The sequence below is a fragment of the Perca fluviatilis genome, chromosome 13, assembly GCF_010015445.1.
Source record: "Perca fluviatilis chromosome 13, GENO_Pfluv_1.0, whole genome shotgun sequence".
Taxonomy (NCBI): domain Eukaryota; kingdom Metazoa; phylum Chordata; class Actinopteri; order Perciformes; family Percidae; genus Perca; species Perca fluviatilis.
In genome coordinates, this window is record NC_053124.1 from 709724 (window position 1) to 724970 (window position 15247).

General features: G+C 42.1%; 1 protein-coding gene across 3 annotated transcripts in view; it reads right to left on the minus strand.

The window, feature by feature from the left end:
* The window catches only part of gatad2b (GATA zinc finger domain containing 2B), a 74884-nt gene that overhangs the window by 16949 nt on the left and 42688 nt on the right, over nucleotides 1-15247 (minus strand). For 2 of the 3 annotated variants that reach the window (XM_039819922.1, XM_039819924.1), the window contains exons 2-5: nucleotides 8986-9366; nucleotides 4088-4217; nucleotides 3217-3348; nucleotides 506-634 (exon numbers count right to left, since the gene is read on the minus strand). In XM_039819922.1, the coding sequence (XP_039675856.1) occupies nucleotides 506-634; nucleotides 3217-3348; nucleotides 4088-4217; nucleotides 8986-9365 (771 nt within the window). In that variant the 5' untranslated portion in view covers nucleotide 9366. Of the gene's footprint in view, nucleotides 1-505; nucleotides 635-3216; nucleotides 3349-4087; nucleotides 4218-8985; nucleotides 9367-15247 lie in introns of those variants that run through there. The other variant, XM_039819923.1, reaches the window with a different exon arrangement.

Here is a 15247-nt window from a genome sequence, read left to right on the forward strand (position 1 = left end):
TATAAGAACCACACACACACACACACACACACACACACACACACACACACACACACACACACACAAGTCTGTATTACTATCTTTGTGGGGACATATCATTGACATAATGCATTCCCTAGCCCCTTACCCTAACCTTAACCATCCCAACTGAATGCCTAACCTTAACCCTTACCCTCACCCTAACCATAACCTAATTCTAACCCTAATCCTAAAACCAAGTCTTAACCCTCAAACAGCCCTTTAAACTCGTGGGGTCCAGCATTTTGGTCCCCAGAAGGCGCTGCAGACCCCACAAGTATACTGTAGTCCCGGGTTGTTGGACCCAACGAATATAGTAAAACAAGGTACACACACACACACGCACGCACGCACGCACGCACGCACACGCGCGCAACGCACACACACACACACACACACACACACACACACACACACACACACACACACACACACACACACACACACACACACACACACACACACACACACACACACACACACACACCTGTGCATTGCGGAGGTTCTGGGGCTCAGGGTTGTGCAGGCCTGGCCTCACAGGCAGCTTGCCCAGGCCAGGAGAGTTGTGGATGGGAGGAGGCTGCACAGAGGATGCAGCGTTCTGAACCACTGGGACCTGCAAGCAGCCATAAACAAAGCTTTAACAGGACAATAGGATTTCTGTAATACTAACATGTTTATTGGTAACCTGATGGTTTTACTTCACATACATTTTAGATCATATTACAGTACCCATTTACAGCGTGACCATCATCGGCCTTCAACGGGTTGCTGCGCTTCGGTGGCCGCCATGTTGAATGTAAACAAGAAGCTGCTTGATCGCTTCTCTATCGTCATCGTGTTAAACCAGCCAATAGTGCACCAGGTGGATAAGCCAGTTTGTGATTGGTCCCCGCAAAATTGTAACAGAAGCAGGATAGATAAACATACAGGTTTCCAGCCTGAGCTGCAGGGAGAAATCAAACCGCCGGCACATCGGGCTGGGTTTACCCAGTCTAACTGATCATATATTTGCTTACCATAGGACCAAGCACAACTAGTGTTCGAATTTTGTAATTAGATTCCCTTCCTTCCAGACTTAAATGACTTAAATTAAAGACACTGAACACTGTTGGACCCCACCAATCAGAGTTTGCAGTCTTTCATGACTTGTGTGATGCAATGTTTGTTATGAATGCCGTGAAGCTGGCTAGGTGTCCAGTTGATTAGAAAACAATGCTGGTCATACACACAATATCTTGGTGAATTCCTTCAGACATCACTAATTGAGCACACCCAGGGCACACATGAAATTCTAACAAACTATAAGAGAATAAGAGAGAATTCTATGAAAATGTTAATGAGATTAATGAAAATGAATCAATGCTTAGAAAAGAAGAATTGGTGTATAAAGGCTTTACCAAATAAAAACACTGCATGTTTTTTCTTTTAAATAATTCACAAAAGGTGGAATAAGTACTCAGATCATTTTCAGTAAAGGTAGCAATATCACAGTGTAGAAAAAACTCCTTCCTTCAAAATCTTACTGAAGTACATTACCCTGGAAATCCAGAGTTCTCGCGAGAGCACAATTGTAATTTGCTCAGCGAGTCACTCTGGCATTCAGCAATGATGCTCATTAACTATGCCATTGGAGCCGAGCTGCACCAATCACATCGCTGTATCTGATATAGGTGGGCCAGATGCTAGCTAAACAGATGACGACAGTTTAATCTACCAGTTAGCTCCGCTGGTAGCTAAGAGTTAGTAGCTAAGAGTTTAATCTACCAGTTAGCTCCTCTGGTAGCTAAAAGTCTAATCTACCAGTTAGCTCCGCTGGTAGCTAAGAGTTGGTAGCTAAGAGTTTAATCTAACAGTTAGCTCCTCTGGTAGCTAAGAGTTAGTAGCTAAGAGTTTAATCTACCAGTTAGCTCGTCTGGTAGCTAAAAGTCTAATCTACCAGTTAGCTCGCTGGTAGCTAAGAGTTAGTAGCTAAGAGTTTAATCTACCAGTTAGCTCGTCTGGTAGCTAAAAGTCTAATCTACCAGTTAGCTCCTCTGGTAGCTAAGAGTTAGTAGCTAAGAGTTTAATTTACCAGTTAGCTCGTCTGGTAGCTAAAAGTCTAATCTAGCAGTTAGCTCTGCTGGTAGCTAAGAGTTTAATCTACCAGTTAGCTCCTCTGGTAGTTAAGAGATTAATCTACCAGTTAGCTCCTCTGGTAGCTAAGAGTTTAATCTACCAGTTAGCTCCTCTGGTAGTTAAGAGATTAATCTACCAGTTAGCTCCTCTGGTAGCTAAGAGTTTAATCTACCAGTTAGCTCCTCTGGTAGCTAAGCATATGGGGCTCTGGATACGTCACCCTGTGTATTGTTGTGATTGGTTGTAGTGTTATCCAATTCCATGCAGTGAGATTTGCATGCTTGGTGAGTTGGGCCATTTTCATTACTCAGTGCCAGACCCTTAATCTTTCGGATTTGGGTCTGGATTTCCACGCTACAAGTACATAGGTATTAGCATGAAAACATACTTGAAGTTCCAAAAGTAAAGCTCATTATGCAGAATTGCCCATTTCAGAATATACTAATATGATGGATGTATTAATGTGTAAACAATGTGTAAGCATCACTACTGTTGCAGGTGGTAAAGGTGGAGCTCAACTACTTTATATTAAAGCTAGACCAATAAATCAGCCAGGCCAATAGATCAGCTGATATCATCTTATTGCAGATCTATCGTATCGGTGTATACATAGATATAATTTACTAGTGTCTCAATTGAAGATTTTGTGTGACATTTTACAGTGTAGGAGTCAACCTGTCAGTGCTCTCTGGAGGACAGAGAATGCATCAAAACTGATCTTTTTTTATCAGCTTTATTAGATTCCTTAAACTCTTAGTATGGGTTGGGCTATACTTTCTACAATACTGGGTAGCTTAATTTATACTAATACATCATAATGTATTAGTTGAGGATATTTTGTATTAATAATATGAAACTGTAAAGTAACCAGTAACTGCAGCGGTCAAATAATATAGTGTAAAAAGTAGAACATTTCCCTCTGGAATGTAGTAGAATAGAAGACTAGGATAACATGGAAATACTCAAGTACATTTAAACCACACAATTGTATTAAGTATTGAAGAAAAGGTAATTCATTACATTCCACCAGTGAATATTCCAGGAGCAGGCAGATGCAACAGAGTGACCAGCAGCACTGACCTTCTGCACCACATTCTCCTTCTGCATCTGACTCTGTCGGAGCTTCTTGAGCAGGACCAGGCGCGCCTCCTCCAGACGCAGCTCCTCTCTCAGAGCTTTGATCAACTGCTGCCTCTCTTCTCCTGTCTTCCCCTGGAAATCACAGTGACACATGGTAACCAGATGGCAAATTTAAGGCAACCTATTACACACCTTTGAGCTGCCTAAATACGTCTTTAAATAAAGGAAATGTATCTTTCATTCGGTCTAATAGGGCTGGGCGATATGGAGAAAATCAAATATCACAATATTTTTGACCAAATGACTCAATAACGATATTGTAGTGTTGACTATTTGTGTTTTCACAAAATATTTACACAATGAGATTTGTGATAAATTGTGGGTAAAGGCAACAGTCTGGTTCAGTCAATGACATCACTTTACTGTAATGCAGCATTTAAAACCAGGAAAAGACAACACTTATGTCATATTGCGTTATTACGATATCCAAAATCTAAGAAGATATCTAGTCTCATATCACGATAACGATATAATATCGATATATTGACCAGCTCTATGGTCTAATGATGCATTTCATTAGTTATTTGTGTTGAGGTATGTTTTGTTTCAGTTAGTGAGTCCCTACAATTCATTTTAATTTAACTGAATTTTCTAATTGATATTTTTCATTGTTGATCATTTCCCATGTGCGCCATAGATACTGTAGCCCTGTATAGCGAAGAATGCTTTATAGATTTCATTTCATACTAATGCATTCATACCGTTGATTAATCAAGGACTAAAGAGACTTCATTTTGACCGCTCCTGACTGATAGTTATTCAGGTTGAAGACAGCTGTACAATACATTCAGTGTATTCCTTAAAGTTTTACCTTAAACATGTCCAGGTTGGCCTGGTGCAGGCGCTCCTCAGGGCGAGGCGTTGTTCTGGGACTGGATGCCTCGTTATCTGACAGGATGATAACATCTGGAGACGGAGTTCGTCTGTCATGGTCCGCATCACTACATGGGAGAAAAAGAAAAAGTCCTGTCAACTTTTCTAACATCTAAAATGCATGTTCATAATAAAAATGTGCCAATTTCTCAAAACTTGATCTGGACAAGCTTTGAGGCTGACATGGGACTCAGTTTGTCAGGCAAAAGCTAGATAGGGGTTACTACGACTACGGAGGGGTTGGATGTGAGGAGCACCATAGCCTCTAGGTGCTGCTAGCAGGGCTGTCAAAGTGGCTGGTCTGTGAATGGTCCTCTACAAGTCTCTCCACACAGGTTTTCTTTTTCCAGAGTGGCTCGTTTAGCCTAACTGACTGCTGAGAGGTTTGTCCTTCCTGCAGGCTCTCCCATCTCTGGAACACTTGTAAAGGTCCTGCTATACCGGTACCAAAAAAAAAAAATCCACATACACCCACTAACATCTAGCTTTTGTCTGCAATGGGAAAGGTTACAATGGGCATTCACTCCCGGGACAGAGAACTCTTCAGCCCTGTTCTGGCGCAACGCTGTGATGCACGTCAGCTCCATCGGTAACTTCTGCCATCTCGGCCACAAATTCTGTTCGTCTCCGCCCAAGTAGTGCCAGAACATCAAAATAGTCGGGCCCGGTTTGAAAGAATGAGTTGTGTGTGGCGGTGTCTTGGGAGTGTGTGGTGGAGCAGGTGAGAGGGTGACGGTGATTGCAGAGCAAGCGGTCTAGTCAAGTTTAGGTATCAAGTGAATGTCAGCAGAGTTGTACATTCAGTTTTGTGCACTTTATCGGAAAGCTGTAGCAGGAGAAGTTAACAACACCTGTTTTCTCCGGCGCGTTTGTGACATTGAAAGTGACACACCAGAAAAATAACAAGACAGGTATACTCGTCTACTGGCAATAGGAAAGGAGTCTATCAGCTATTTTTAGCAGGTTTACCCGTGTAAAACCTGCATATACATGCTAATTTTGTTTGAAAAAGGGTCTTAGTCACAGTCTGCTCATGGAGGTCTACATACAGTTACTTGGCCTTCAGGGCTTGGTTTTTGGTGTCACAAGAACTGTGAATTGTGGGAGGTGTGTGCCTCTCTATTTCATGTCCAATAGGGCTGGGCGATATGACGTAGGGCTGGGCGGTATGTCGACTTTTTAAATTACATTACATTTGATTTAGCTGAAGCAGCATCAGGGGCAATTCGGGGTTCAGTTTCTTGCCCAAGGACACTTAAACATGTAGACTGCAGGGGCCAGGGATCGAACCACCGCCCTTTCCTGGTAGATAACCAGACTACCACCTGAGCCACAGCCCATATATTTACATGTAACAAGATATGGGATGAGACAATTCCGTTTATATCAATATAGTTTGATGTGTTACATGACCCAATTCTTACGTAAAGCCTTGCGAGGGCATCTCTCACACACTAGGCATAACCCTGGCCCCACTCACAGTGTGTCTGCCCGGCTCACTCGCTCACAACAGTTGTCCAATGGAAATACGACTGGGTTCAAAATGACGACTCGTCTTATGCATAACTTTTTGGGGGAATAGCTCATTGTGTAGCCTGCTGTCGGCGAGAGAGAGACCGTGAGAGATGGTGGATGCGCTCAGAGCAGACAGCTGTTGGCGATCGGAGTAGTGGAGGAATTAACAGTGAAGTTGTCAAGTTGTAAATGTACAGTGTAGGTTTCACTGTTAAGCAGGAGAGGAAAACCTGTTATTATACTATGTAGTTAGTTATTGTTCTAGAAAACAACTAAAGAAGCCTTCTTAGGGATAGGCCTGTTTTTATTTAATATAGGATATTTGTTTTAGAGTATTTTTTATTAACACGTTTTGCAGCTGTATACTTTTAAACAATATTTGCAATAAGGCTTTCAGGCATTCTGTATTGCTTTCATCCATTTATTCTCCTGTAGATCGACTTTTCTAATTCTATCTGAGTCAGCACACGTGTAGCCTAGGCATCACTTACTCTTCCCTCCTCCTGTGCATCTTTTGTTGGGGAAGATACCTCCTTACATGTGCATATGACAATTATTCACTTCAATGATATATTAGATTTATTTTAATGAATTAATTTAATACAGTCACTATATTTCAGAAAATAATCTATACCTGCACCATAGTCTGCTGTGCATTACGTGATTGCTCTGCTAATACGGTAGATCTCAGACCTTCTGACAGACTCAGAGCCCCGTTTGAGACTCTGGTCTCTGAATGAGACAAAGTTTAGGGAAGAGGCTGTAGCTGCTCTACTACGGCAGAAATACACGGAGCTCAAACACGACACATCTGTGTGTCGACAGCAGAGCGCGTCCTTTATAAACCTGAAGCTGCACAGACCACGGAAGGCGCGCTGCTCATCTCCATTTCTACAGAGAGAGTGGACACTAAGAGACCCACAGGTCTGCTTCAGAGCTCTGTGTGTTTGAGTCTGAACCGTAGACTGGAAAGGTCATGTCACAGGAACGTCAAACTAAATCAGTAGTATTACGCTCCTAAACTTTGTGTTGATGGCATTAATGTATTAGACTGATTTGGCTTCGATTCCTCCGAAATTAAACCTTTCACAGCTTTCCTCACTTAGAGACGGTTGCTAGGTGATCGCAACAAATACGTCATGCTGGTCAGACCGCGCCCATAGCTGCCCGTTCTATTCGCCTCGGAAAAATATACTGGACAAAATTACCGTTCTATTGTGAGTTCTACAAAAGAAATTTAAGAACTTGGAAAATACTTTGCATGTGCCATTCTGGGGCTTTTTATTCTATTATAAAAAAAAAAAAAAAAAAAAAAGAAGAGAGAGATCCATAAAACATTCGGGGCTGTAGCCGGGGACACCCAGGCCTGACGACGCCTCTGGTGAATAGAGCAAAATGATACTCAACTCCAAAATCTTTTGTTATTGTGAGATACAACATCAAATCCTCTCTGCAGCGCCATGCCCAGCCCCACAACACTGTATCCACACAATAACTATTAGAGTTTTTGATAGAAAAACTATACATGTTAGATCAGGTGTTCAAAAAAACAGTAACAAGGAGCATAATAAGGAATTAACCATTCATTTTCATTGCCAAGAGTACAATTATCAAATTGTGATTTTGAACACAGCGTCTGGCCTGCAGTTCTCACTGACAAGAGAACGCTCACTAGAAAATGACTCAATTTGTAGCTAATAAGGTCTGTCAGTAGGCCAAACTACGTCTGTGTACGTACTGTTACTCGGTCAAAAATCCACCTGTGAAAAAACAGCACTCTGTATCATAATGATATACAAAAGCATAGCACGCCAACTGTGTAGTGAGTCTCTTGGTTAAACTATTTTGTCGATTGCATCACATCATTTTCAGCTCGTGAGGAGCTAGCTTGGTAGAACAGCTGGCCGATAGTGAACATGTTTCAGGGCTGTGCAGTAACTCATTCTGTCTGTGAAGCTAGTGTTAGCTCAAGGGACTTCAGCGATAGATAAAGAGTCATCAGTCACACATGTCACATCTATTACTTGACTTAGCATTTGTTTGTTTTTTAAAGATTATATTTTTGGGCATTTTCGGCCTTCATTTTGACAGGACAACTGAAGACATGAAAAGGGAGAGAGAGGGGGGGAATGACCTGCAGCAAAGGGCCACAGGTTGGAGTAAAACCTGGGCCCGCTGCGTCGAGGAGTAAACCTCTATATATGGGCGCCCGCCCTAACGACTGAGCTCTCCTACTTAGCATTTTTGTTGTTTGGTAATTAGTTGTTAATCGGTTTGATACTTTGTTAACCACCCATGCTGGCCTGGAGTGATATTTACAAGTAGAGCTGCAAAGATGAATCACTTAATTGATTAGTTGTCAACTATTAAATTAATAGTCAACAATTTTGATACTCCATTAATCAGTTTGAGTCATTTTCTATGAAAATAAAGTAAAAAAATATCTGATTCCAGCTTGTCAAATGTGAAGACTTTATGGTTTATTCACTCCTTTATGACAGAAAACTGAATATCTTTAAATTGTTGACATTTTTCACCATTTTCTAGACCAAACAACTAATCGATTAATCAACAATGAAAATAATCGTTAGTTGCAGCCCTATTTACAAGTGCAATACTTTACATATGTTCCTCAAACTGTACAACACTACAAAAAGACAGCGGTCCAAAGTAACTAATGGTAACTAATCACTCACAACGGAATACTGAGTTATAACTGACCGACTGTTTTAGTGTGTTTGGCTACTTTGTCAGAGCTTAGTGTTGTGTGATTATGGGATGTAATCAAGATACACACAGTGGATGGGTGTCCAGTGGCTGTGGATTGATCACACATAAGTGACTGGAGCAGGGCACACAAATACAACTTTCAAGGTCAGGAAAATACCAAACTGTCAGGAAGCTGCTTCGCTGGACATAGCACAGCCACAACAACAGAGCCCAGTGTGTTGGAGGACACCTTACAGCAGGGGTGCCACTGAAAACAGCACCACCCACTGGTATGTACTCTTTCAGGTAGAGGGGAACTATTTTTTACACAACACATGTACACCACATGTACATCACAGTAGGAAAAGCACAGGTGGAAACAATTTAGATAAATGATGGCTTTGGGGTCCTGGTATTGTTCATGCTAGCCCATTGTCATGGTTTACTGGGACACTTGAATAGAACAGAGCCACCATACTTGTTATTAGTAACATCTGTACTTTTCCTACTATGACAAGTCAAAATGTCTGCTTATCTCTCTCTCTTAGTTATTCTCTTAGACCCCCAGTCCACTGTGGTTCTTATGTGTAAATGTTCTGTTCTTATTCTCACCATCTTCTCCCAGCGCTCATATCCACTGGCTCATCCATGATGTTTTCCTTCCCATTCTTACTGGGTCCAATATGGCTGCCATGGCCTCCCAGCCTCAGACTCCCATTCAGCTTCTCCTCATAAGCAGCCCCCATTAGGCTCTGGTGGTGGAGGGTGCTGGCTCCGGGACCCTTCCCGTCTCCCAGGGGCCCTGCAACCTCAAGGGCTGCCAGGTCAGCTAGGTCCTTACGTTTAAGAAGTGCCAGCATCTTCAGGCGCTCCATGGCCTCGTGGCCCTCCATTTTAAGGCGCTTGGCCAGCGCCTCCTCTCGCTCGCTGGGTGACTCCAGGCCTCGCTTTAGCAGGTTGAGCCTTAGCGCCTCCTCAGACATCCGCTCCATCCTTGAGTAGAAAGAAGAGGGGTTAGCCACATTAACAATCAGGATCTCAACTATACACACAATACTATAAAAACTAGGGTTGGAACAACGCATCAACGTAATTAATTATGATTTGTGTGGAATATGTCAATGTGTCGCACTGTTTAGGTTCATGCCCAATGGTGGCTCCCGGGCATGCTGAAAATTAGTCTTTATTAACGACGCATTGCAGCGCATTTGCAAGTTGAAAGCAGTTAGTGTATGCGCATATAGACCTATACAACTAAACAACATAGATATACATTAATGTCACATTGTAAGTCGTAGTAAGCAACAACAGATAAAATATCACGTTTGCGATTTGACGAGAATCTCATTGTCTGCCATATTGGAGCGCTCAAGATCCACAACTAAACAAATACAGTGTATCGAGAGATGCCGACTTCTCTACAAAATGGACAGTTACTCACTTCATTCTGAACCGATTTTCATGAATTTTGGTTTGCTATAAATGTGAGGAATTGAACACGATGCTGGTTACTTATTGGAATTAAAATCAGTTACTGGGGATGGATCCAATAAGTTCTGGGCCAAAACATTAACCTTCTGAATAGCCACAACTTCGTCTATGAACAGGCAACATCAAGTGTAAATTATTTACAATTCTAGCTTTTGTGAGTTTCTCCAAACTATTTTATTTCATGATCATTAATTCACTTCAGACACTAACACATACAATACTAAACTATGATATAATACAATACTATAATATATTAATAATGTATTGTGCTATTATATTATAGTGTTGTACATATTGTACACAACTTCATCGTCGTCAGATTCATCTACCAGCCCTTATAGAACTGGCCCAGGTTTGCCTTGGACCAGCTCTTAATTATGCGGTTATAGGTTTAGACTGCCGGGGGACTTCCTTTGACAAACAGTCTCTCTCTCAGTCTCTCTCTCTCTCTCTCTCTCTCTCCTAACTTAGATCTGGGGAGCTTATTCCCCGAAGACCTTATGATTTCTCGCCTCGCTGTTTTCCTTGGATTGGGGTGGCACCTAAATCATGGTTGCAGCTGCTGCTGTGGTCCTGCTCGCGCCCTGCTACAACTATTATTTCTAGTCATAGGTCAATTATCTTTATTGTTACTATAATTGCCACTGTTCATCACACCAACTGCTATGATTATTATGAATCATATTTCTGTATATCTGTGTCAGTGTCTCTGTGTCCCAACCGATGATGCAGATGGCCGCCTACCAAGAGCCTGGGTCTGTCCCAGGTTTCTCCCTAAAAGGAAGTTTCCATCACCACCGTTGCACTAAATGCTTGCTCTTGGGGGAATTACTGGAATTGCTGAGTCTTTGTAAATTATAGTGTGGTCTAAGATTAATGGTAGTTATTTATTGGTAAGTTATTTAAAGGAATAATCGAGCCTCAATATAAATTGACTAGTGCCAGGTATACATCAATCACTGTATCTGTATATGGTCCAAAAATGAACATGGGGGAGTTTCTGTTCATACTACTTTGACAGCTGCAAATTCACAAAAGGATTGCGCAGCTTTTGCGGCCTGCACAAAAAACCCTGTAAACTGTAAAACTGTAATTCTCAAAGCACCTGCAAAAGGTGAAATGCAGCCCTAACTGTGCTGCCAAGCAAATAGCATCTCAGTGCTCCTGTGCTATTTAAATAAGGTATATGCAACATTTGGTGCAAAATCTTACTATGCAAACTCATTGCAAAAACAGTCCAATTCTCAAAGATCAGCACTAACAGCCACACGCAGTTTCAGTGAACTGAAGCACATTTATAAGGGGTGTCCTTAGGATTGGGTACTATTCACATTGTTCACAATTTTTTGGTACTTTCCCTCTGTAATAACAAAAAATTAATTTCAGTTGTAAAAATAATTCCAGACCTATTTATCCTATTTACTTAGAACATTTTGTTTTTTATTAAGAAAATGTTACATTCCACACAAAACAAAACACCTCCCTCTCCCATCCCAAACTACTCACTACTTATTCTCCTAGTTTTTATATTTACCATCTCTTTTTAACTGCTCTTTAATGTTTTGTGAAAAGCACTTTAAATTCCCATGTTGTTGAATTGTGCTATAGAAATAGTTGCCTTGACCTACAACCTCCAGCCTGTCAGTCAGTCACCAGGGCATAGAGAACACGGTCGTGCCTGCCTGTCTCAAAGGTAGTGTAACCGCGACAGCTTTCGCTTCGCCATTATATTATATTGCAGCGAACGGCGTCTGGGTGGAGTTTTGAAAGTGTAACCACACTTGCAACTGCTTCACCAGCATTGCCATGACTCACTGGGACTTAAACAAACTGCCGAGGCGATGGAGCAAAGAACAACCCAACTGATCTCAGCTGGTATTGTGTCTGGAATGGAAACTTTTGACCGGTAGAGAGAGAGAGAGAGAGAGAGAGAGAGAGAGAGAGAGAGAGAGAGAGAGAGAGTGTGTGAGTGGAGTGAGTGAGGTGAGGTGAGTGAGGGTGAGTGAGTGAGTGAGTGAGTGAGTGAGAGTGAGAGAGAGAGAGAGAGAGAGAGAGAGAGAGAGTGTGTGTGTGTGTGTGTGTATATGCATGCATGCAATATGCAACACCTGCAGGGAAAAAGTAGGGCGTGGAGGGACCACACCAAAAACCAAAATCACATTTCTTTAGTGTGATATTGGATGTGAAAAGAAGGAAATGGTTCTAACATTGCTCTTTAGATGTGTGTGAATTTCCCACACCAGGAGTAATTTATATAGTTCTATTTTATAGTGATCCATTATCTGTTCAAAACATGTTCTATGTTCTGTGCAAAATGTTCTATTAAAGAAAAGATAGAAAATAAATATTTGTGTGTGCTGTCAAGTGGTTAGAAAAAATTTAATTGGAATCAGCTAAAATCGGTATCGGCTGGCCTAACTCATCGGCTGGCCTATTTATTAATTACTGCTTTTGCAGGACGTGAACATTGTACCCCCGTCCTGTGCGTCGGCTTGGATATCCACAAATGTCAATATCAAAAATCTCATCCCTGAATACAACCCCTGATGCCAGGATGCAACAAGGATGAATAAATCACCAGACAATATGGGCAGTTGATCGTAAGCTCATTCAGATAGAAGTGGGTTAAACACATTGACATATATATAATGGACCAACAGAGCCCGTGTCTCTGGACGGAGACCAGTGAAGGCTATTAGAATCACTTTCCCGGTGATCTCTTGCTTTACTACGCAGCCTCCAACTGAGAGAGACAACGTAGATGTGACGTGAGCAACGTGTCTGAAAGTTGTAAGTCTTCTGGTAGCTGTGCCGAGAGAAATCTCAATCATTCCCAATCTTACAGAGACGGAGAGCGTAGGTATATGTAAGGAGATAACATAGGCACAGGCTAATTACTGATCACTAACATGCTAGTTAACATTAGTCATTAAACCCAAACTGCTAACGTAAGTCGAAACTGCCTGTGAGCTTCTCCTGTACTATACGGTAATTCCTCTACTGTGCGACAGTAAGTCGCTTGGTTATGACACAATCGTTAGCCTATTTTTATAAAAACATCTGCTACGGAGCCATAACGTGAGATACAAGGTAATGGAGCCTTTTATACATTGTTGTGTTTCTTTAGAAATAAACAACGGACAAATAGAGTCTTTAAACGCTTCAGGTGTAAAGTTATTCTCTGTCAAATTGGCGCCAAAATGTATGCTAGTCAGTGGAAGCTAACAGGAGGTGATCTCTTTGTAGCGTCAAAATGGCGCCATAGGAGGTTCGAGTTCTGAAGCGAAGCTTACCCCCTTGGTTACAGCGGGCTAACAATAGCCTGGATCTCTGTACTTGATGGTGACAAACCCATGAACCCGTGAAATGTTAGATGTGTGTGCGTGTGTGTGTGATTCATACCAGCAAGGAAGACTTTTGTACAGACAACAACAAGCAAAGTCTTATGAGCGTTAACATGGGGGCTGACAGAGCAGTAAACCAATCAACAAAGGCTGGAGGAAATGACAAAGCAGAAATGCTCACTGTAGACTTTCTGCTGGCCCAGTTTCAAATCCATGACTCTTTTAAACTCTCTCACTGCAGATGTTGCAGATCCTACAGTGTCTATGAAAAAGTCTAACCTCTGGCTGAAACAGGGTCTCATCTGGACCCAGTCTTTCATTACTCCTGATGGGTGGGCTCTGCAGTTATTGCTTTATGGTTATTGTTCAGCTAGCAGCACTGTTTTGCCCAACATTTAATCTCACCAGGTGAAAATTGAGCTAGACCACAAAGGGCAATAACAGGAAACTCGGTACTAGGGATGTTAATGATTAACTGTTTAACCTAGGGATGCACCCAATATTCGGCCACCGAAAACTGAAAGAATACGGCCGTAATGTTGTGATGACGCAAACAGAAACCGCGACCTGCACGTGTGTCAGTACCCGATCCGTTCCACCTGCAAAGCGTCTCCTAGGCAACGAGGTTGAGACGGACCACGGAGTGAAAACAATGAAAAGTACGCTCTTAGAGTCTGTCAGCACACGTTTCACTGAGATCTATTCGGATCCTCTGCACTTCATCGCGACTGTACTTGATCCGCGTTATAAAGACCATTACTTGGATGCGGAAATAAAGCAGGGCGCACGAGAAATGATCCAGGCCGCCATGGATGCGGAGAACCCGCGTGGAGACGGAGACGGAGACGGAGCAGCGCCCAGCGCAGGAGATCAGAGCGCCGAAAAAAAGACTCTCTCTCTGCACCAGATGAGGGGCATGCACCCTCGCTGTCTGATATGTTCAGTGAAATCCTGCAAGAAAGTGCCTCAAATAATAATAATAATAATAATAATAATAATAATAATAATAACAATAACAATAATAGGTAAGCTATTCTGTTCTTAGGCTACTGTATACTGTATGTGACTATCAGATTGTAGCCATATTTCTGCTAGATATTTTTTTAATTAAACTTTAATATTAATTTATACAATTGCAATGCCTTGATTTTAGTAAAGTTAGTACACAGTCATAGCCATAAATGCAATGGTACTAATAATTGGCTTAATTTCTTTCAGTGTTTCGGTTTTTGGTCTTGGTTTCCTCTTTTTTCGGTTTTTGGTTTCGGCCAAGAATTTTCATTTCGGTGCATCACTAGTTTAACCGACAATTTTGACCGATTAATACCATCAGTCAAACAACAATATTAAAACAAAAGGGGGGGGGGGGGGGTCCTGAACAAACCCGCCATATTTAAATAGTTTAGCCAGCAGTGTGTTTTTTGCTGCCTCCAGCCTCTTTAGAAACTAAATGTGTCTTCTGGCCAACAGCCACATGCTGAGAATCCGAAACACTACACACCTTCCACGTTCTGGGTGTGTGTCGCGTTAGGTCACAGCAGTTTCCTGCGGCGGCGCTATGCCTGAGGCGGTACTAAACCTGCAATAGAAAGTGGACGGGGCACCGCGGGCAAGTCAAGTCGAGTAGAGCAGGTACCATGTAATGGAAAAACACCATATGTCACTGTTAAAACCGGTACACACCAGCCAGACGGCCGACCCTCGGCAGAAAAGCCAGTCGAAATGGTCCCCAGGTCCCCGAGGTCCAAAAAACTGCCTCGGAACACACTGAGGCGACACCGACTTGAGAAACGTAATACATCTCCATAACAGCAGGCGGCGCTAATCTGTATTGTTGCCCATGAAATGAAAACCAGCAGCTGATTGGACGAACGCATCACATGGGTTTGTTTTCTCCAGAAATTCAGAGCCATACTGTCATGGCGGCTGTTCAGAATCCGATCTCATATGGTACTAAAATAGTTCACTGAGACATGTTTCTGAAAACATTTTAAGTATGAAATAGGCCGTGCAGTGTCTGAATCTGTCTTCATTTCAGA